The sequence below is a fragment of the Zootoca vivipara genome, chromosome 16 (assembly GCF_963506605.1).
Source record: "Zootoca vivipara chromosome 16, rZooViv1.1, whole genome shotgun sequence".
Lineage (NCBI taxonomy): Eukaryota > Metazoa > Chordata > Lepidosauria > Squamata > Lacertidae > Zootoca > Zootoca vivipara.
In genome coordinates this window covers 28,633,990-28,656,752 of record NC_083291.1, presented here as the reverse complement: position 1 = coordinate 28,656,752, position 22,763 = coordinate 28,633,990, and the positions used below count along the sequence as shown (strand labels likewise).

General features: G+C 41.9%; 2 protein-coding genes across 4 annotated transcripts in view; one reads left to right on the top strand and one right to left on the bottom strand.

The window, feature by feature from the left end:
• Positions 1–203: 203 nt before the first annotated feature.
• Positions 204–2,471, top strand: SYCE3 (synaptonemal complex central element protein 3). The gene is made up of 2 exons (XM_035140426.1): positions 204–312; positions 2,302–2,471. Exons 1-2 carry the CDS (start codon positions 204–206, stop codon positions 2,469–2,471), a joined length of 279 nt encoding a protein of 92 aa, XP_034996317.1.
• A 9,286-nt stretch (positions 2,472–11,757) lies between these two features.
• ADGRL3 (adhesion G protein-coupled receptor L3) overlaps positions 11,758–22,763 on the bottom strand; it is a 504,270-nt gene continuing 493,264 nt past the window's right edge. For 2 of the 3 annotated variants that reach the window (XM_060268958.1, XM_060268959.1), the window contains one exon: positions 11,758–12,108. In XM_060268958.1, coding sequence (XP_060124941.1) covers positions 12,041–12,108 — 68 coding nt within the window. In that variant the 3' untranslated portion in view covers positions 11,758–12,040. Of the gene's footprint in view, positions 12,109–19,191; positions 19,280–22,763 lie in introns of those variants that run through there. The other variant, XM_060268961.1, reaches the window with a different exon arrangement.

Genomic DNA, 22,763 nt, shown 5'->3' with positions numbered 1-22,763 from the left:
TCTACTTAACTGTTCTTACTGGCCTTAACCTCTAGAGTAAGCTGCTCTGGGACACTTTGCCTGAAGATCAGGGTAGAAATGCTTAAAATATACAATACACATTCTTCTATACCATGCAGTTATTAAAAGAGTGTAAGAACATTCTGTGTGCTTTAACAACGGTGTACAGTACTGCCACTCATCACTTCCTTCTTCCCTGTTAGATGGCCAAATGTGAACCCTGTGAAAGAAATTACGACAACATGGTAAAAATGCTTGAGGATCTGAACAGGGATTTAGAGAAGCTCTTGGAAGACATGGAAAAACTATCAGGTATGGTACTGTTCCTGTAGAGGATTTAGGTGTTGCTAATTATATCCCCCTGAGCCACCAAGGGAGAAATTAGTGTGCAGATTACAATGCTCATCCAGGATCCATTAAATCTCATGTGAGGGTCTGATGCTCATCCGCAACTGACTATAACTAATCAATACATGCAATTAAGAGCTGAATAAGTTCTGTAGTGTCAGGACAGAAACATGCTAAACTCCTTGTGCATATGTCCGTAGAAACTGTAGATTACTTATACAGTTGCTACTGTATAAGTATTATTCATTAGAATAATTGCTAATTTAAGCACCTTTAAGTATGCTCTCTATTTCTTTCCACAAAGCATTGATTGTTCAGGTCTAATAGAACAGACAATAACAAAACCCCAGTGTAACAATTATCCTTTTCAAGATGCTACCATTCTTTTGAATGTTGAGTTCCTAACTATAAGAAAAGCCAGTGGACAGAATTTCTTGTTTTTATAGTACCCTGTCAAATATAACAAGAAAGATTTTCCTGGTAGAATATAATGAATTATTAGAGTTAAATTACACATTGATTTTTGTGAACATATATTTGAACCTGCAGGGAGAACAGCAGTGTGTGGGTGGGCTTCAAACATGGAAATGGGTAGAGAAAGGATTTCAGGGGTCAGCAAACTTTTTCAGCAGGGGGCCGGTCCACTGTCCCTCAGACCTTGTGGGAGGCCGGACTATATTTTGAAAAAAAATATGAACAAATTCTTATACCCCACAAATAACCCAGCGATGCATTTTAAACAAAAGGACACATTCTACTCATGTAAAAACATCAGGCAGGCCCCACAAATAACCCAGAGATGCATTTTAAATAAAAGGACACATTCTACTCATGTAAAAACATGCTGATTCCTGGATTGTCTGCGGGCCGGATTTAGAAGGCGATTGGGCCGCATCCGGCCCCCGGGCCTTAGTTTAGGGACCCCTGGATTAAATCCTACCCACCACTTCTCTTCTCTCAGGTTACTTTCTAAAGAGGTATTTCAGTTGAAGGACAGGTTGTCAGACTACTATAGACTTCAAATGGTTTCTTTTTTTAAAACATCAACAACCTGGAATCTTTGTAGAGAGGATTGCAATGGCACAAAGAAAGTCAAATACTGATCGAGCCTCTTGGATAATTAAACAATGCCTCAGAACTTAATCTAGGTTTTGATGTGAGACAATATTTACAGGAGTTCTATTACAGATTCATTCAAACATTTCCACTAATTAGTACATACTTAAAAACAACAACACCCTATTCTGTCAGATTGGATAAAAACAGCAAGCTAGCTGTCATAAATAGCATTAGGTTGTTCTGCCACCATGGTCTAGTTAACTTGAAAAATAACATTTAAATTACTGAATGTGCCCTATAACAGTGATTCTCAAACTTGGCTGAGACTCACTGCACAGGTGGGTAGGGGTGATGAAAAGTGTGTGTTGTGGGGGGTTAAGATCATGATGCAAATAAAGCCACCCTCCCACCACCAGCACAGGCATAGATGCCTTGTACTCCCTCTAAGGGAGGATCTTCACTAATCCATATTTTTTTGTGGGCAGGGGGAAGGACAGCTGCTCCGCTTTTGCTATCATTGCAGTCTGATTTGGGAAAACTTGCTGATTTATTTTAATAATTCTTATGCACTTTTTTTGGGGGGGGGAAATATTCTATTGCTTTTCTAAGGCAAGTGTTGGATGAGTGGCCCCACCCCACAGATCTGTACATCCAGAAGCAGGATGTCTCTCTTCCCTGGGGGTCAGTGATGTTGTGGAAAGCTGTGAATGAGTAAACTAGTTAGTTACTGCAGTGCAGCACTGGTTTGAATCTTAAAGTGTATTTGAAGAGCTATTTAGTCTCAGAGCTGGCAACTCTTCCGCTTTGTTATCCATTTCATCTTTTTCTTCTCATCCATGCCACTGCAACAAATCTAATCAAATTAGTGACTCTGCATTTTGCACTCTGTCCCAGTGCAGGCTACATGGATGGCTTATGATATGGTGGTGATGCGTGCTAACCCAGAATTGGCCAACTCTATGAGACGACTGGAAGATGCTTTTCTCACCTGTAAGGAAGAAATGGAGAAAAACTGGCAAGAAATGTTGAAGGAAACTAAGGGTGCTGAACAAAAGCAAGAATGAATGATTTCTAAACTCCTGGTGGAAATACAAGCCTTGGAAGAGTTTATCTTGACCAATCACTTGGTTCAGTGGTTATTTTAAATTTCATTTTAAAGATATATGTCTGGTGTGTTTCTACAGTATATCAAATTTTCCATATGAGTGAAAACGTATTGGTGCTTTCATTTGTCCATTCACATATATTTCCACTACTGTGTCAACCACTGAAAGTATGGTCTTCTCTCAGTTTGGTTTGTTATATTGTCCTATAAAATTAATGCCCCTGGGAGTGAGAGAGAAGAGAAACTGCAACAGCTTGGGGGAGGGAGTTTGATAGCTTGATCTTATACATATTTACACAAAAGCAAGACCTCTGAGTTAACAGAAATTACTCCCAATCACCATGTGACTGATGCCATAATTCACAAATGAGGAAGAAAGTGGGAATAGCTTCTACTTGACCACCAGATGGCACTCGTGCACAAATAAGATTAGCTCTAGGAAAGCAAGTCCTGGTTTCTGCAAATGAACAGGTTTTATTTTCTGAAAATATTTGTTTTTAGGGATTATAGCCAAACAAACAGGGAAATTAGGTAAGAATTCCCCAAAGGACAATATTCTAGAGTTCTCCAAACTAAATACCTTTCTAATGCAGCATCACCATAATGAATGGTGATGGCATGTGCCTGTTTTTAAGCTAATAGAAGCCAGCTCTCTTTTAATAGTATCCAATAATGAAGAGACCTTAAGAGTTGTAGGTAAGCATTAAGGCTGCTGTTGTATATTTATGTACATCTCTCCCAAGGACATGCCCTATCTGTAACGGTCTTGTAAAACACTCATTCATATTGCAAATGCTGTTTCTCTCCCTTTTTTTCTTGCGTGAACAAGTATGACATGTTAACATAAATAGCATTAGAGGTTCAAAGGCATTTTATGCCTCGGCAGGTGAAAGACCATAACGGATCTAGTGAACTTGGTGGCTAAGTTTGGAACTGACCACAGGTACTCCCAGTTCAACCCTAACTACTATGTTACATTAAGTAGACAAAATGAGATCATGTTTGCTTCTTTAATCATCTCAGAGTTACATATAATAGGCAGTTCTTGCTCTTCGTGAAGATTTAAGGTTACGTGTTTGGAATACATTAGACAGCCATGTGAGGTAACAAGTTTGGAAGAGGGGATATTTAATTTATCTGGCTGGGAATGGGAGGGATATTAAGAGGAAAAACTGAACAGGGAAAGTTTAATTTCTCTGATCAAAACTACCCCATCCCAAAGCTGTTTTATTTTTAAAAGAATGGTATTGACATTCCATTACACACATATGCATGTAATGTATTTCTGCGCCATTACACATGGATGGCTGGGGTAGGAGAAAAAGCAAATGAGAACTGCTCAGAACATAAAGGGTTAGAATTATTTTCTAAGCTTTAATACATATTCATATCCAATTTTACATATCATTTAACCATCAGTATGTACCATAGTTCCTATATAAGAATATAGCTTAAGACTAAAAAACCCTTTTCTTTTATTTTCTTAGGAAAAATTCTCAAATCATATGCAGTTGCAATTTCCATACCCCCACACCAATACATATGTTGGAAAGCTTGTGAGTTATCATGATCAATTTTTCAAAACTTCCCAATTTTTCACCCTATCATACGCTATAATGAATAAGTAGCAAAATACTATTCATAAATTTATTTTTTTATGAAACCCCTTAATTGCTTTTACCATCTTACAGAAAAATACAAGAGTGATGGAATATTCCACATTTATTCAAATATAATTAGGCAATCCAAATCAGGTGACTAATTTGTATTATTTAGAAATCATTTAGACATGGATTGACATTGAATTGGCAGACACTGAAGTATCATTAAGAGTACTGCCTTAAACTCATTCCCCAAGGCATTACAAATAATATGAAATCTCTTTATACAGTGTGCTTGTTATGACATGTAAATATCAGCAAACACATTTGTTTGCCCTGTATTCCCTGTATTCCTCTTTAATACCAACTACATTTCATCCAGCGTTTTCTAATGAGGATTTGCAGAAACAATGGGAGAGTTGGGAGTCCAAATGACTTCATAGGCTTTAATATCTATTTCAAGATGACAGACTGATTTCTGATCCTTGGGTGCAGTTTCAGCTTGAAGGGGTTAAAACCAATCAGCTACAATTTCACCTAATAAATCATTTTATCATGAACTGCAACATTATGAAGCAGGTGACTAAAATATGTACCGGTATGACCGAGAATAAGTGACATTGGAGTCTGCAGCAGAATCTAAAGGCTTAGCTTGCAAGATAAACGGAATTTTATTAACACTATCAACAGGTACATTAATGGACAGTTTATGTCTCCCCTTTTCAAACTGAAAACCAATGGTTAGAAATTAGACATGGTTTCGTCTGGTATGCTGCACATCTCAGTGGCAAGTTAAGCTTGACAATTGCATTCCTGCAGAGACTGTGATTTAGATGTTGCATTTTTTACCAGAAGGCCTTGGGTACACAGCCTTTTTGACCATTCTGTGTGGCCATGAGAACATAATTTTCTCTCAACCTAGTAGTGTAGCTAATGGAGTGCGCAGGGGGCGGATTGCCCTGGGTGGCACTTTGAGAGCAGCACGCCGTAGCCCAAGGTGGCGTGCAAGCCCAGGCACTCCGAGACACCAGCGTGCCACTTGCAAAAGTAGCATGGGGCTGGGTTTGCCGTGCACCCGAGCTGCTGTGTCCCTTCCAGCCCTGCTCCTGCGACTGAGAAGGATGTAAAAGGCACATGCTGTCCCCACGAATGGCATTGGGCTTGCAGGGTGCCTGAGCCACCATGTCCCTCCAGCTTATCAACCTAGGACAGGCATAGGCAAACTTGGTCTTCCAGATGTTTTGGGACTACAACTCCCATCATCCCTAGCTGAGAGAATCAGTGGTCAGGGATGATGGGAGTTGTAGTCCCAAAAAATGTCTGAAGGGCCAAGTTTGCCTATGCCTGATCTAGAAGGGAAACCCTGACTCCAAACTGTCGCTGACTTGTGGGATATCTCCAGGAGAAGAAAAGGCTAAGAGTAACTTCACAAATCCGTAGTGGAGTACCTAGACAGTTAGAGCAATTAGCCTGGAAACCTATGTCCCCACTGTGGAAGGATGTGTGGATCCAGAATTGGCCTCCACAGTCACTTATGGACCGTGTTCATAGAAGACAATCGTACTCGGCTACAAGTGATTGCCAGAGGAGGAGGAGGAGGAGGACCAATTATTGGAATTATCCTTCCAGCAATTATTGCAGCCAGACATATTGCTGTGCTTTCCTTTGAGCCACAGAGACCAAGAGGGGGTTCTTGTCGTCTGGGCAGTCCAGGACCTCCATAGAGCACTGCCCAGTCTTGTTCTGCATGGAAGTCACTTCGGTACTGCTAACACTGTTTTGACTTTACCCCAGGAGGCGCACCCCATTGTCTCTTGAGACAGATGGATGCCAACCACAATAAATCTCCCTCCTCCACTGCACCACAGAACCCATGTCTCCCCACATCACATTTGCCACACTCTTATGCTCAACCCACAACCTTATGATGCAACCTGAAGTTTCTGCCCCATGGCACCCAAAGTACCATGCTCTCTTAACACTTTCTGAAACTGCTTATCTTTGACCCCTTCAGCACTATGTATTATGTAAGTGGTACCTCAGGTTACAGACGCTTCAGGTTACAGACGCTTCAGGTTACAGACTCTGCTAACTCAGAAACAGTACCTCGGGTTAAGAACTTTGCTTCAGGATGAGAGCAGAAATCGTGCGGCGGCCCCATTAGCTAAAGTGGTACCTCAGGTTAAGAACAGTTTCAGGTTAAGAACGGACCTCCCTAACTAATTAAGTTCTTAACCCAAGGTACCACTGTATTGGCGTTTAAAAATGAAAACATGCCATTCATACTTCATATTGCTGCAGGGATATGTAACCCAGGTGTACTTGCAGCAGAAATGGTTGCCTCACAGTGATCTTAAAGCCATTCTCTCTCAACCCAACCTACTTCAAAGAGAGGATAAAATGAAAGGGCATAATAGGACAAATGCTTGTAATATCACCCAGAGCTTCCTGGTGGCATAAATATGAATACCCTTCACTGGTATGTTTTGATGTCCCTGTGGAGTGTTCTAGTGCAGTCTTTTCTCCCGTTGTTTATCTATTAATGAGAAAAGTCTGATGACTGAAATTCTAAAGTCTCGGGTAAATATTATTTTGTGTGGCCAAGCGGTTTTGAGTGTTCTTTCTTCCACTCCACAAATCATGTCTCCCGTGGTCTGAACCCTTCAGCATTCCTGGGTGCCCATGTTTCCTGAATATCCCATGACACGCTCAGCTTGCCTTTACTGTAAGTGTCGGAAGAAGTGAAGCTGTTCATTGTTATTTTGTTTGAAAAGTGGTCTCCTTACTTTTAAAGAAATCAGCACAGACTTCTGTTGAAGGTGAAATGAAGAACTTCCCTTAAAAACAGGTTCTCCCCCTTACCCAAATTCCTGTGCTTCAATTAAAACCCATAGGAAGATGTCACAGGACAACTTCTCTCATGTATTGTCCCCGTCCCCGATCAGGAACATCATCAGCCAGAGGGACCAAAAGGTGCTGGAAACAAGTTTAGTGCTCAGAAAACTACACATGACACACACAGCCAACTAGCTAAGCTCCACCCTAATGAAAGGATAAAGAAATTCTAAACTACCCTACAAGCGAGGCAGAAAAATAGAAGCCTCTTTTATTGGGAAATGCAATTTTTGATAAATTAGAGGACCAGTTTCAGCAGAGCAAAAACCAACCATCATAGCTGATGAATAAAGCAGCTGCAAACATTGTTTCATCTCCTAAGACTATTAATATTTTTGAAGTGATCTGCAAGATGCAGTTAGATTACACTAAAAAAAATTAAAATCCTTTGTCAAATGTTTGCACTGAGTCTATGTGTGTGTCAGTCTTCTGCAGAGGGAATGTGGTTTCTTCATTTCAAATGTTATTATTTGATAGCCACAATGTGAAAGCGTTGCTTGTTACAAAAGAAAGAAAAACACCGAAACTTTGTAATTGTTACAGTGATAAGTAAACATCATTAATTGAACATTATAGATGAGTCCTCGGTGAAATAAGAACACTTTAAGAATAGTTTCCTCAAAATTTTTTTCCCCATGTTCAAATAGTCAGAGTGGTTTCATATTTAATTGGCTTTTCATTTAAAGGACGAACATTGCATGGATGGGAAATGAATTCAGGGCTGTCTTATGTCAATTACCTCACAGGATTACTATTTACGAGGTTACTAGGAGAAAGCCATCCCTACCAGAGTCCTTGTGACACTGGATAAAAATTTCCCGCATCATTAGCATCCAGTGGGAGAGGAGGTTGGATAGGCTAATAGAAAATGTTATTTAATTGCTATTATCTAATTCTGCTCCTGCTCAGGTTAGCAGTAGCACCTCCTTTAATTTTCAAGGAGCATCAATTCCACTCTGATTGGATTCAGAATGTATGAGCCTGTGCATTTTCCTCAAAGGTAAATCTCACAAATTTCAAGGTGGTTTACTGTCAGATAAATGTGCATAGGGTTGCAGTCGTAAACTGCTAACTTGCTTGTGTCTGTGTTGCCATGCACTTATTCACAAAGTCAAAGGGTAATTTCAGGCCATTTCTGTTTTGGTAACCTACCCGATGACATCCTGCATCTGAAAGACAACGGTTGGGTAGCGATCTGTACAGATATCTTTTCTATGAAAAGCATCCAGGACCAGATCATGTGAGAAAGCCTGTAGGAACATAATAAGCTGTCTTCTGCTGAATCAGACCATTGGTCCATTTGGTCAGTATTGTCGACATTGACTGGTAGCAGCTCTCCAGAGTTTCAAGACCAGGGGTCCTTCCCAGCTGTACCTGGAGATGCTGGGAGTTGAACCTGGGACCTTGTCCACACTCCTAAGCTGTGCAATCACCTTACCTTCCTCAAATACAGACATAATGTTCATTTCTATATACATAGCTACAAAGAAAGAGGATAGGATGAGCCATCTCAGGAACAGAACACCAAGAACAACACCTGAAAAAAAATCTTAAAATGACATCACTGTGTGAGATAGGGACACATAATGATGAATGAAAAATATCAGTGCCATACTCATACTTCTGTTGGCATCCATCTGTCTCAATGGAGTGTGTCTCCAGGGGTGACTAGGTGCAAGCCTGGGCAGCGTGTATGGAGGTCCTGGGCTGCCCAGACAAGAAGACCCCCCTCTCGGCCATGAAGCCAAAACAAGAGCACCATCTGTTTGGGCAAGCCAGTGCTAATGTGTGTCCAATAAGTGTCCTGTATGGATAATCTGATGCAGCAGGTGTCTCGCTTAACTCCTTTTCCCCAGGTAGATTATAGTAACTCGTGATCTATGTGGGCCTGCCCACATAAAAAATGAAGTTTATGGAAAAATAAATGGCCCAGTTGCAACTCAATCTAAAAGATATATATGTGGGCATTGTGAGGGAGTTCTTTTGGGGCCTGGTGGGGAGGGATGTTGTTTATTCAAATTTATTGCTTTGTCAGAGCTTACTAGTAGTTCATACCATTATTAAACCATGAATTGGTTTGGGAATTATATCAGATTGCTTTAAGTTGCTTTAAATATCATCATATGTCAGTTGCTTTATTTTCAAACAGCCCATCTTATGTGCTTTGTTTCCCTCTCTATAAGCTTTCCTAATGCCATTCCATAATATCATTAAGCTTCGTAAAATAATAAGCAGAGGGATTCCTTCCAGTCACAATCTTCAGCCTGTGGCTTTTGCTGGAGAAACTTTATTTCCTGTTCCGCTGGGTTGCTGTTGAGCAAATTTGAAGCTTGATTGGAGAACCCAACAAGTGCTGGACCAATGGCCAAGATTTGGCATGATATACCCTGGCATTCAATGGACCCCTAAATTAGCACATTGAGCAGAAAGGATGTCAATAAATACACCTATTTTGGAAATTCCCAATTCCACGGAACTATAAACCGAGTCCCTTTATTTAAAGATGGCCTCATTTTAAACCTCTGTAATTTCCCAACATATAGCAGAGCAGCTTGGGTTTGCCTCAAAATTTATGAAGTCTGATTATACACTGGTGAAAAGACTAAGTAGCTAGTGTGGAAGTGGTGGCTAGGAATTATCACCCAGTCCAAAGGTTCCCAGTTCCACTTCAAAGGGGCTTTTTCCTATACAAGGCATCACAGCTTCCCTTCCCCCTTTCCCAAAGGAGGCTCCAAAAGGGTTGCCTTCTGCCCTTTATAATACCGGATCGTCCTGTGTTTCCATGTAAAATGCACTTTGTCCTGTGTTTCTGCACTCTTCTCTCCAGGGGAGACAACTTGAGTAAAATATTGGGGGGGCAGGTAAGCCCCGCCACTCATAATTAATCACATGATGGGGCACACCCACACCATTTGAATGTCAATGCACATCAACTGGGGTGTGTGTGTTAATTTTTAATGGGGGGGGGCGAAGGGACCTTGGCCCCTAGGAGTTGGTATGTGTGTGAAAGGGTGTGTGAAAGGTCATATATTTAAGCTCTGGGTGGCAAAGCATGGACAGATTTATACGTGTGTGTGTGTGTGTGTGTGTGTGAGAGAGAGAGAGAGAGAGAGAGAGAGAAATTCCAGAGGCTGCAATAGATTGTAATGGATTGCTTTGACGTCATTTCAACACCAGATGGGGGAGAAAAATTCACCCACCCTGCCCTGCCCTGTATTTTGCCAGAACAAAGGTGGCCTATAGTTGCTGCTGGATCAGATAATTTCCCAGTCCTTTCTCTCACTTGCTTTCATCTGCAGTCCAGGTATCTGCTTTGGCCCTCACCTCTCTCCTTACTTGGTTTGGTTTTGCATTATTTGGTGTTTGGAAACCCAGTGCCTGAGCACAGAATGTTTCTCCCATTTCTCCAGCCCTCCCAACTAGTGTGTTCAATGCAAACTAAACACCAGTTTCACGGCACTTCAGATCAGCTCAAACATGGCTCATTTAAGTTAAGCTAATTCATCAATCCCCTTCAGCTTCTGGTATGCTCTTCAAAGCAGTTATGGCATAAATCTTGGTGGGATGTGCATATCTTCCCCTTCAGCACATGGTTTGTGCTTTATATTATATATATGTGACCTTTCTTTCAATCCTCTTTGCACCTGCAGAAGTTTCTGGGCTGACATGGTGCTTGGTTTGTAGTTGGTGCATACCCCACAATTCCTCCCGAAATCCTGCAACTTTTTTATAACCCTACTGTTCAGGGGTGTGTGTGTTGTGTCTCTTTTGTCTGCCATAGGGCAAGAGAGCCACTCCAGATGGCAATAATGTAGTATGTAACATTGGGGAAGCACCACAGAGCAGCTAATAAAGTGTGGGCATTGCAGTATAAATTGATCACATGTTGCAAAACATACCCACAAAAAGCATCAGTCTGGAGGGGCCCTGACTCAACCATGCATCTGGAAGCAAAGCATTTCCTCTGTGGGAACACCTCTTGTTTGGGGATGAAATAAGTGGCACCTGCCAAAAACTGCTGCCCCGTATCCCTCTATAAGGATGAGCAACTTCCCCCAAAGAATTCTCCATGTTAACACAGAATGGATCTGAGCTGTTACTTCCCCAAACCGGGGGAGAGATCATTTTTCCTTGTTCTTCCTCTTGCTTCGGACATAGGTAAAGAAACCTTTGAAAGATTATTTTTAACCTCTCTTGCAAGCCTGAGCTTGATCTGAGCTTCAGCCGGCCTCGCCTTCACCCTGAGAAGAGTACTACATCATGACGTGGCAGCATTCCTTGCAGCTTTGCAAAGGGGAACAAGATTACTGCATTCACTAATCATGCTCCTGCTGCGATCCACTTGGGAATTAAGGGGAAAGGGAGGCATTTGGAGGGGGTATCAATGGGTGTGGGTGTGTGCAGGTGAGAGATCCAGATCCAAACCTGGAGATGTCCACTGGCATCCCTATCCTGGAACCTGCACCACAAGGAGGGATATTTCCATATTCTGTATCCCATACTCTCTGTATCAGAGACTGGGGAAATCTGCTGGACCTGGCACCAATGTCCATTTACATGGGGAAATCCAATTCAGCATGTGGCAAAAAGCAAAGAATCACTTCCACACCCCTTCTGCCACACAGAGCAATGTGCAGAAGAGTACAGGGGCTTGATAAATTCTCGTACATCTCAGTTCCACTGTGAAGTTATAAATGAACCCGAACCTTTGTAACAGAAAATATTCACACTTTAATGTATAAATAAAAGGAAAGAATCCCAAGGTACCTTGCTTATGTTACACTTTTCAAATCGCACATACACACATCTGTTAACTATGTCCTTTCAGAGATGATTTTACACATCTAGTCGATTTAATGCATGACCAATTAGAGGCAGCTGTGTGTGTGTGTGCGTGTGTGTGTGTGTGCACGCACATGGGTGTGTGTGAAACAGAGAGAACGAGAACACATGCACACAATGCACACATGTGCACACACACACACGCGTAGAACACAAGATCCACCCAAGGATTTCACAAATCTTCCTGCTATCAGATGATGCTGTCTTCCATCAGAATTCTTCGAAAGACTGGTTCATGTCTTACTGCAGTTCCGTGATCTAATTAAAAAAAAAAACCACACACAAGATGAATTGCACAATCAAGTAAATGTACATGCATTTTTATGTTATGTAAAAGAGACAAAACATGAAAACCAAAACAAAAAAACGTAGTCCAATAACTGCATTCAAATTAGGTCCAAAAACTCAAACTGAAAAGAGTCCTCTTGATGGTTGTAAACCTCTGGAGAATCTCAAATCTTCCTCTTCTCTAAGGGTGACATGAGGTGGCACCTTGCTCGATATGACAGATGAGAGAACAAGGCTGACTCACTCTGTGCATGGAACTGTTAGACCACTCTGCAGGTTTCCAAGAAGAGAATTATTTCCCAGCTCTGTACTGTAGATCCTTTCTAACCTAGAGATGCTGTGGGTTTGAATTGTGGGAACTCAAGCAAACAAAAGATGCATTCTACCACCACAGTAGGTGGAAGAAAACTCATTTAGGGCTACAACTAGTGTTTTTTTTCTTAAAAAAATGTTTAGGGGTACTCTCATTTTGACTCAATAAAATTGCCATTTTATAATTCAAATTGGGAAAAATAAATACTGTACAGTACATGGACAAAAGTACAAATATTCACAAAATGTTGAGGGATATGCGTACGCCTGCGCCCCCCCCCCCGGAAAAAAAGCACTGGCTACAACCATCTTTCTTTCTACTTTGGCACATCCAGACTTGCAGTCATCACACTTCGTTTTAGTTTCCCCTCCTGCTGGTGCAATGGCACCAATTTGCCATTGAAAAGAACAAAGGGAAAATGGAAAGACTCCAGTAATAGAGACTGGGCAAAACCATGATTGGGAAGTGGAAGAGTGAGAATTTTCTGTCCAGACCACACTCAGAAACACAAGACACAATGCTGAAAGATCACCAGGTCGCAGCATGGATTGTACTAAAATTAATAGGAATTTTGATTTTCTACTATAGTTTCGGATCTCTTTACATTACATTACAAAACTCTTTACATTACAGAACTCTATTAATTTAGCAGTTAGATGCAACACACTTGGAGTCTTCCAGCAGGAGCTGCTTTTCTGACAAATGCAGGCTGGGAGCAAGTAGCCACACCAATGTACCAACGGTACAGTGTCTGTAACTGGTGCAGGGAATAAAGCAAGTGAAACAATTTACTAAGCACCTGACCAGGCAGTCACTTGTAAGCAGGAGTAAAACCTTTGCTCTTTTTTGCTGTCACCACGGCTGGCTTTGTGACAGCTTTACAAAATGAAGAGAAAGGAGACGTGCCTAACTGTGAAGATTGCCACAATTTCAAGAACAGAATGGAATGAAATAATAAACACTGAAAGCTGAAAGGTAAGAGACGCAAAAGGCTCAAGAGTTACATGTCGGCTAAAAGGCACAGGAAGCAGCTGAGGGAATGAAGAGAAAAGACCAATGATTTTAGCAGGCGGGAATACAGAACCAATTGCGGTCTTCAATTTCAGCAGTAGACTCAATTAAAGTACAACGGAAGCCCTGGAACCAGTACTCAGGCAGTGAACAACAAAGCAACAGAGTATACATTTACAGTCATACCTCGGTTTAAGTACGCCTCGGTTTGAGTACTTTCAGTTTAAGTACTCCGTGGACCCGTCTGGAACGGATTAATCCACTTTCCATTACTTTCAATGGGAAAGTTCGCTTCAGGTTAAGTACGCTTCAGGTTAAAGTACAGACTTTCGGAACCAATTGTGTACTTAAACCGAGGTACCACTGTATATGAAATAACTACTGAGTATTGGTTGTTGTTGCGACGAAAGTCCCTCTCACTTTCCGTCTTATAACTCTGACCTCTCAATTATTAAAAGCACTAGCAGGGATTTCTGAGGTAAATCAAACCTCCCACTTATCCCTCTAGCCTTTCTTTAAACCCTCTAGCACTTGTGGGTTTTCAAAAATAAAAGAGAGTCCTCTTCCAGCCTAAACGTGACCAGGTACCTATATAGACTTGGGGCTAAAAATAAGACTGTTCCTATGTGCGCTCAGATAAGGGTTTCCCTTCACTAGAACCTCCCTTACTGTAAAGCTAGCCTCCTTCCTGAGGTAACTTTATTATCACTCAGAACCTGTCTCCTCCTTTAGCCCCCCCTTTCTTGGTGCACTCTCAGCCACAAACTAACCTTTCTCCTCTAAAAGGCAGTTTTGACAGTTTAAAAGAGTTCCCCACCACCTGGGTTCCTGGGTACCTTAGCTGGAAAATGAAATAGACAATTACTAATGTGACACTTTAAAGATGGATATTTATTGGCTTGAATCTTAATGGTTGCTTTCTGGTAACATCGGTACAAACTTAACTTCACAGGTAACGTTCTTGGTAATCAAATAACAGAATACCTATCCACTACTTCATCTACTCTAAAATCTACCTTCTCCACAACCACCCAAGCTCCCACACAAAAAACCCCCAACCGCCAACTGACATAACTGTTCCCCTTTCCATTTAAACCCCATGCAGGCCACGCCTCCCATGGAATGTTGCTGCCAGTTAACCAGGAGTCTGGGTTAACCCTTCGATAGGTTGGTTGCGAAACAAAAACCTGACATAACAGTTTCAAATCCGCCACAGTTGTCATGAATGGAGGATGTGTACACAGCCATATTTCCATTCAGCTCTCAGTCCAAAAAAATCAACAGATGTCCTGAGGGACCTATTGTCCCTTGGCGATCACTTTAGCCGCCAATGGAGAAACATGTAGTCCATCAGAGGTCTGAGCATACAAATTCCTGATCGTAAGATAGGTTTCTCGTAGTTGCTTTTAAAACAAACTACTGTGGGGGGAAGCCAACATGGTGCCCTGCAGATGATGTCAGACTCCAGCTTCCATCAGCCTCAATGAGCATGGCCAACAACAAGATACTCTTAAGACCAGACATGCTCTATGTGGGTCTGCCCGTGAGTCTGATCCAGGAAGCTCCATCTAGTGCAAAATGCTGCGGCTAGACTGCTGATGGGAACAAACTCGCACAAACACATGGCACCTGTGCTAAGAGGCCTGCACTGGCTTCCTGTCTGCTACCAGGCCAGGTTGGAGGTTTTTGTACTAGTGTAGAAAGCACTGACGGATTTAGGCCCAGGATACTTTAAGGACACTCTTACTCTGCATGCCCCAATTAATCACTGAGACCATTGGAGGGGAGTACTATTAGTGGTTCCCTTTGCGCCAGAAGGATGGATCATGTCAATGAGGAGTAATGGCTTAGGCATTGTGGGCCCACCTCTATGGAACTCCCTCCACTGCACAAGAAGTTTGATAGGCAGCGTCCCTACTGAGTTTCAGATGCCTCATCAAAACTGTTTTATTTCAGGAGGCCCCTGAATCTTGAATGCTTCTCAGGTGCTCTTTAAAAAAAGAAAAAAATTCTCTAGGTTTAATCATAGCTGTCAAGTTCTCCCTTTTTTTAAGGGAAATTCCCTTATGCTGAATAGGCTTCCTTGCGAGAAAAGGGAAAACTTGACAGCTATGGGTTTAATTGATGCTTGATCAGAAACCAGGAAGACCAAAACTTGAAGAAGGAATGGGGGAAATTTATAAGTTACCTTGGAGACCACTGTAAACAGTTAAAACCACTAGCAGGATAGGAACAACACTTGTAATGTAACGAGAACTATGGATACAATGGAAATATAAAAATTTGGATTATTATGAAAAGATGCAGAAGAAAAGGTTTAACAATAGGACCCACGGAGGGGGAGGGGGGAAGTCCAAAGGTTCGTCAGAATATTGGTTTCCTTTTGGAATGTGTTGTGGTATGATTGTAAACTATATTATGTAAAAACCAAATAAATAAATTTGTGGAAAAATAATAATTTATGCTTGAAGTTTTGCATATTGTACATTTTATTGTTGTAAGAAACTTTGAGTCCTACATGCTGAAAGGCAGGATATAGATGTTTTAAACAAAAAAGCAAAAAACAAACAAAAAAACAAAACACAAAACAAAAAAAGAAAACAACAACAACAACAAACAAAGATGAAGAAGAAGAACTAGAGGGTGTCATATTGGGTACCCGTAGCACAGGGGTCAATTTTTATTTGGATTACACCATGCTGGGAGTATTAACCCTTCCCTCCCTATCCATGATCTTGACAGTGGGAACAAATGGGAGCTTCCACCCCCTAAGTAGGGGGTATTTATCAGGATCATGGCTGTGGATGGATGGATTAAACATACCCTTCCTGAATGCTGACATAAAATCTGATACAGTTCTCACTGTCACTTTTAGCATCATGTTTGGCTTGACTCTCATACTGCCAAATCTGGAAAGTGCTTTGGTCTGTATGCTTGTATTTCCATCTAGTGTTTCTACCCTTGTAGAAGGCAGTTCTTCTCACTCAGCTGGCAATCTGCTACAGCAAATTGATCTGTACAACCAACGGCTGGGATTTCCCCCTGGCAGTAGTTGACGCACATCAGCATTTGCTGCCTACAGTGGCGATGGCATGGGTCCCTGCCCCTCCCTTTCCAATACTCATTTGCAAAGTGCATGTAAAATATGGTGCACCTCCCACTGGCAGACACCGCTTCCCCACTCTCCACCCCACAGTGCACTCAGATCATCTGTGGGTTAACAATATGGTAGGCAATTCACCAAAGCAGAGTTGTGATGTTGCACATCGCAGCAGCAAAATAAAGTGTTAACACCTCCCACCTCACCCACCACACAAATATGTTCCTATGCTATTTCTGTTCAGTGTAAGCCAACCCCTCTCTACCTACAGATGATGGCGTTAATTGTGCAGCTCCCTTATTTACGAATCCAAATTCACTTCTGCCTGTCCTCGCCACCCCCACCCCTACCCCAAGAGCTGCTCAAAGAGCAAGTCATTGCTCACTCCAGCCCTGGTATGACTATTTCAGACTAAAAAGAAGACACTGTTGGGCAGGCCCACAACATGTGAATCAAAGTGCCATTCATTTTTGGCATAGACCTCATTTCCTTTTCAATCTGATTCTGGGGACAAGTCCCCAGAATAAGAGTTTCTGCTGTATTCATCTCCAACTGAGAGAAAGTGTGGATGTTTCAATAAGCTGCTTTCTGCCGACCCTGAATCAGTGGGCTCCTCATTTCCTTATTCCAGACCTCCCTTATTTCCAAAACGTTGGTTAATATTATTCTACTAACATGAGTTTGACCAAACTGCGGGAGGCAGTGAAAGACAGGACTGCCTGGTGTGCTCTGGTCCATGGGGTCACAAAGAGTTGGACACGACTAAACAACAACAACAAATTCTTCTGTGATGGGAATGTTGTTGGGCTGGGCACCCCAAAGTTACTTCAAAGGCTAGCAGGAGACTTGGGGACTTTACAGTGGGCTGTGGTCTAAACCTCTGAGCCGCTTGGGCTTGCCGCTTGGAAGGTTGGTGGTTCGAATCTCCGTGACGGTGTGAGCTCCCAGTTTGAAAGCAAGCTAGTGCAAGTAGATAAATAGGTACCACTATGGTGGGACGGTAAACAGTGTTTCCGTGCACTCTGGCTTCCGTCACGGTGTTTTGCTGTGCCATAAGTGGTTTAGTCATGCTGGCCACGTGGACAAACACCGGCTTCCTCGGCCTGACAGCGAGATGAGTGCCACAACCCCATAGTTGCCTTTGACTGGACTTAACCGTCCAGGGGTCCTTTACCTTTTTACAGTGGAGATAGATTGTTGTTGTTGTTGCTAACATTTCTTAGTTGCTTTAGACAAAAATGTCTCAAAGGTACTTAACAATATGAAATACATTGCCTGACTGTGAGTCGTGAAGGCCGCTCCCTGCAAGGCCCTTTCCACCTTGCCTAGGGGGCAGAGCCAACACTCACCAGCTCTACTGAAGAGGCTCCTGGTGAGACCAGAGGGACATCGCTATGCCTGACAACAAACCCAAACTATTGGATTCTTTTGCCCCAACTTTTTGTGCCTGCCAAACAGCAGTGTCATGCTTATGATAATATTTTATTCTCTTGATAATTAGGCTGTTTTAAATGTGCAATTTACATTTGACTTCACTTAGGGATTTTTTTTAATGAAATGCTCAATAATTTTTTTGGGTTAACTTTGTTTGTGTTAAATATGTATTCTGTAGTTCACCTCCTTTGTAATGTTTTATTTTGAAATCTTTAAGATAATATTTCAGTTTTCTGTTACCATATTCCGGCGTATAAGACGACTGGGCGTATAAGACGACCCCCAACTTTTCCAGTTAAGATATAGAGTTTGGGATACACTCACCGTATAAGAAATATGACCCGGCGTATAAGACGACCCCCGACTTTTGAGAAGATTTTCCTGGGTTAAAAAGTAGTCTTATACGTAGGAATATACAGTAATTATGTTGCTTTGACTGTATACTCTACATTAGACTTTCTATAACAGATAAAAATTCAGTTAAAAATTAGACCCCCCCTTTTTATTGCTAGATCTGAGGGCATGTGAAGTGAAAGGCTATGGAGCATTCAGATCCATGCCTTCCCTGGTCCTGCGGATCTTACGCATTGAATGACACACACCCTTTTCAACCCTACTGATGCCAGCCCTACTGGTAGGGTCTTGGCTGTGGAGGTGCTGTGACGTTGAAGATGAAGAAGGACCACCTTCCATCAGATCTCCCTCTCTGAGGTTGATGCTCTCTCTTGCTCTCTCCTAACGCCTAGAGAAGGAGATCCAGCATATCTATGGCCCTGGGATGCCCCACCAGATACGAAAGGATTGCATGATCAGTGAAACCTAATGCCCTCTTGGAGTAGCCACTGGTGGGAATTTCTCCGATCCACATCTTGTGAAGTCTCTCTTCATTATGTACTGGAAGGTGGATTGTTTCCAAGGATGTCACCTCAGGGACCACACTTTTAAAAAGCTTTATTAAGCACATGGTTACAGTCATTGGGACAGCGCAGGCAAATGACATTAACTAGAAACTGAATTTAGTTTGTGCTTATAAAAAATGGTTCATGATCATTCATGGTATAATGATAGAGGGGGGAATTCCCAAGGACTGGAGTTAAAAGGAGCAGGTTGACTAGGCAATATCTGAGAGCCCACTGTATTCAGGGAAAAGGCTAAATGAATGTCTATGGGTAAGAGGTGTACATCATACACAGTACCTTGAGTTCCATGTTGTGGAGTGTACCCAGCAGTATTCTCAAAATTGACCGATGGGGTGAGTGGCATATACACATTGATTTTCAGATCTAGAAAGGTATAGTGCAAGAGGAAGACAGGAACATGTAAAGATAACTGATGAATTAATGGTGATTCTAAAAAAAAACCTGTAGAAAAACTGACTATCATTAATGCATTTTTTAAATAAAAAAATCTGTACAAAAAGCCATCTTGGATCAGGTTTTTATTGTAAGACAATCTCCACAACTAATGATTACCAGGCAACTTCACCACCGACTATATCAAGTGTGTTTCAGCAAATCCACCGGGCTCTATCAGCTCCCTGCTAGCCAAACTGCCAATCTTAAAACACTATTGAGCCAATTACGTACATGGGTCAATTGCCAATGACGAAAACGGGAAAAATCAAGCGATTTCCTGATTTTGCTGCAATGTTCATGACTCCCAACTCTCACAGGTTAAATTGTCTTATCAACATAGAACAAACTAGAGTTGCAATTATAAAAATGCCTTAATTCCGAAATCTGAAGACTGTGTGGCTGATACATCCACTTCATCTGAGATATCCATTCAGACTAGAAAGTTTTGTTCTGCCCGAGTGAATGTCTAGATGGACCTATAACTCCTAAATAATTCTGGGTCTCCCCATAGCAAACAAAGGCCCTGGAATCTCATTTCATAGATGTTATTACATACAAATCAAACTTCTAATATATGAAACTAATGATAAATACTTGATTAAAAAATACAACCTATCTTTTTTTAAACAACAACAACAACTCATATTTAGGCCTATGGCCACCCTATTTTAGATGCTTGATGGTTGTTACTCAAACCTTTCAGAATCATCAAAACCTCACCCGCTAAGGTGTGACAAGAAGGTCTACATGCTTAGGTACAGATTGTGCAGAAGGAATATTCTGCTGATGTCTCATAGGACATTCAGCAAGGGAGACTGCCCTTTGGGGAAAGACAAAAATGTGGACTTCAAAGGTTTGGCTTGCATATGGACTTCAAAGAAGATTTGAACTCAAGCAAACCATATATCCAATTTAGTGAATGACTTCTGTTGCCTCAAGGCTAGGCCCAATGTTCTGAAAATTATGTGACAAGCCTTTTGTGTGATCTCAATAGGTAGAAAAATAAATTGTTCCAGTATTTTTTTAATGTTTCCTCTATCCACAACAGTACACACACACACACACACACACACACACACACCACCACCATTATCTGTTGACATTCTGAGATCCGTTTTGCCTCCCTTCATGCAATTCTTCTTCCCTTTCATTTGCCAAGAAGAGAAGGTGAGAGAGGAGAAGGTGAGAATGTAAATGTTTCAAATACAATCATTCTACAGAGTTGCTAAGAGAAAAAGAAGTGAGAACAGGGGTTGCCAGGGGGTGAGATAAGCTCCCATGCGCAGACTGTTATGGAATGGAGTGGCGAGGAAAAACAAGGTGAAATGACTGTAAAGGGAGTTTGCCACACTAGCTTCTCATCATGAGTATGTTGTTTGAAACAAAATAAAAAAAAATCCTTCCAGTAGCACGTTAGAGACCAACTAAGTTTGTCATTGGTATGAGCTTTCGTGTGCATGCACACTTCTTCAGATACACTGAAATAGAAGTCACCAGACCCTTATATATAGTGAGAGGGTGGGGAGGGGTCTTACTCAGAAGGGTAGTGGGAATGGGTGTGGTAAACCTGTTGACGACTGCAATTGGTCTTCCAGAAAAAAGCAAGGGGTGAGATGGCTAAAAATAACTTTATCATGTATAATGAGATAAGAACCCAATGTCTCTATTCAGACCAGGTCTCTCCATGGTTTTAAGTCTGGTAATGTTGCAATTTAGCAACTTCTCTTTCCAGTTTATTTCTGAAATTCTTTTGTAATAAGACAGCTACTTTGAGATCCTGTATAGAAGAATGTCCTGGGAGATTGAAGTGTTCTCCTACTGGTTTCTCTGTCTTGTGATTCCTGGTGTCAGATTTATGTCCATTTATCCTTTGGCGTAGGGTTTGGCCTTTTTGTCCAATATAGAGGGCTGAAGGGCACTGTTGGCATTTGATGGCATACACAATGTTAGAAGATGTGATTACTTGTGGTGTTCTGTTATTTTCTTTTTTGGGTCTGTCTTGCAGCAGGTTCTCTCTGGGTATCAGTCTGGCTCTGTTGATCTGTTGTTTAACTTCATCGGACGGATATTTTACGGTAGTTATAAAAGGGTTTGCTGTAGAGCTCTTAGGCGAGAGTCTCTGTCTGTAGAGTTGGAACAGATGCGGCTGTAACATAGGGCCTGGCTATATACAATGGATTGTTTGGTATGTTTGGGATGGTAGCTAGAAGCATGTAGATATGTTTGTTGGTCAGTTGGTTTATGGTATAAGGTGTTGTTGTTGTCAGGGCCGGCCCTACGGCCAGGCTGGGTGGCGCAGGGTGCCAAGGCGCCCGCCCGCCAGGGGGGCGCTGCACAGCTGTGCCCACCTGCCCGCTGCGGAGCTGCGCCCGCCCACCCACCACAGAGCTGCACCCCGGCAGCCGCGCTGTGAGCTCCGCCTGCCCGCTGCGCTGGGAAACGGGGCAGGGCGGGGGCGCCGGAGGGATCCATCGCACCACGGCGCCAGGGCGCCAAATATACTTAAGACGGCCCTGGTTGTTGTTTGAAACAAATGCACTGTCACATACTCATAGCTATTGCCTTAAAAAAAATAAATCAGAAAACACATCCCAAAAAAGTACATTTTTTTTCCTTTTTAGATTTGGAAGATGATTTTACAATATCAAAGTTGCACAGCTTACATATTCAGGCAGGTAGCCGTGTTGGTCTGACGCAGTCAAAATAAATAAAAAAATTAAAAAATGTCCAGTAGCACCGTAGAGACCAACTAAGTTTGTTCTGGGTATAAGCTTTTGTGTGCATGCAAACTTAGTTGGTCTCTAAGGTGCTACTGGACATTTTTAAATTTTAAATTTTTTTTTAGCTTACATATTGTTTGATCAAACCCTTAAGGAGGTAAGCGTTGATATCTGCTGCACCAGAATGAAACCACTCTGTTCTGATGAATCCAAGGTTATGAGATGCAATATCCTTTTCACATGTACTACTTCCAAATCAGGTGTGCGCACGCACACACACACATTCTATCTCTGTACGTTTGTGGGTTTGGGGAGTTTTGTTTCTGCTTATATGCAGAACTTTGCATTCAGTACCACTTTGTTAATTTCAGCTCAGTTTCCCATTCTGTCAGGGCCCTTCTGAATTTTATTCCTGTCTCCCAAGGGGTTAAGCTGACCTAGTTTTGTGCCATCCACACTTTAATCAGAATTACCTCTACCACTTCACTGAAGCAACTGATGAAAATCTTAGTTAGTATCAGGTGCAGGACAGAATTGATGAGCCCTCAGAGTATGGTTTTCCAATCAGCTGTGAATCCACCTATCCCACATATATTCTATCCCACATTCAATTAGTTCGCTAGCCAAAATGTCATATGCTTTCTTGAAGTCAAGATACATTACACCCAACGCATTTCCACAATCCACTAAGC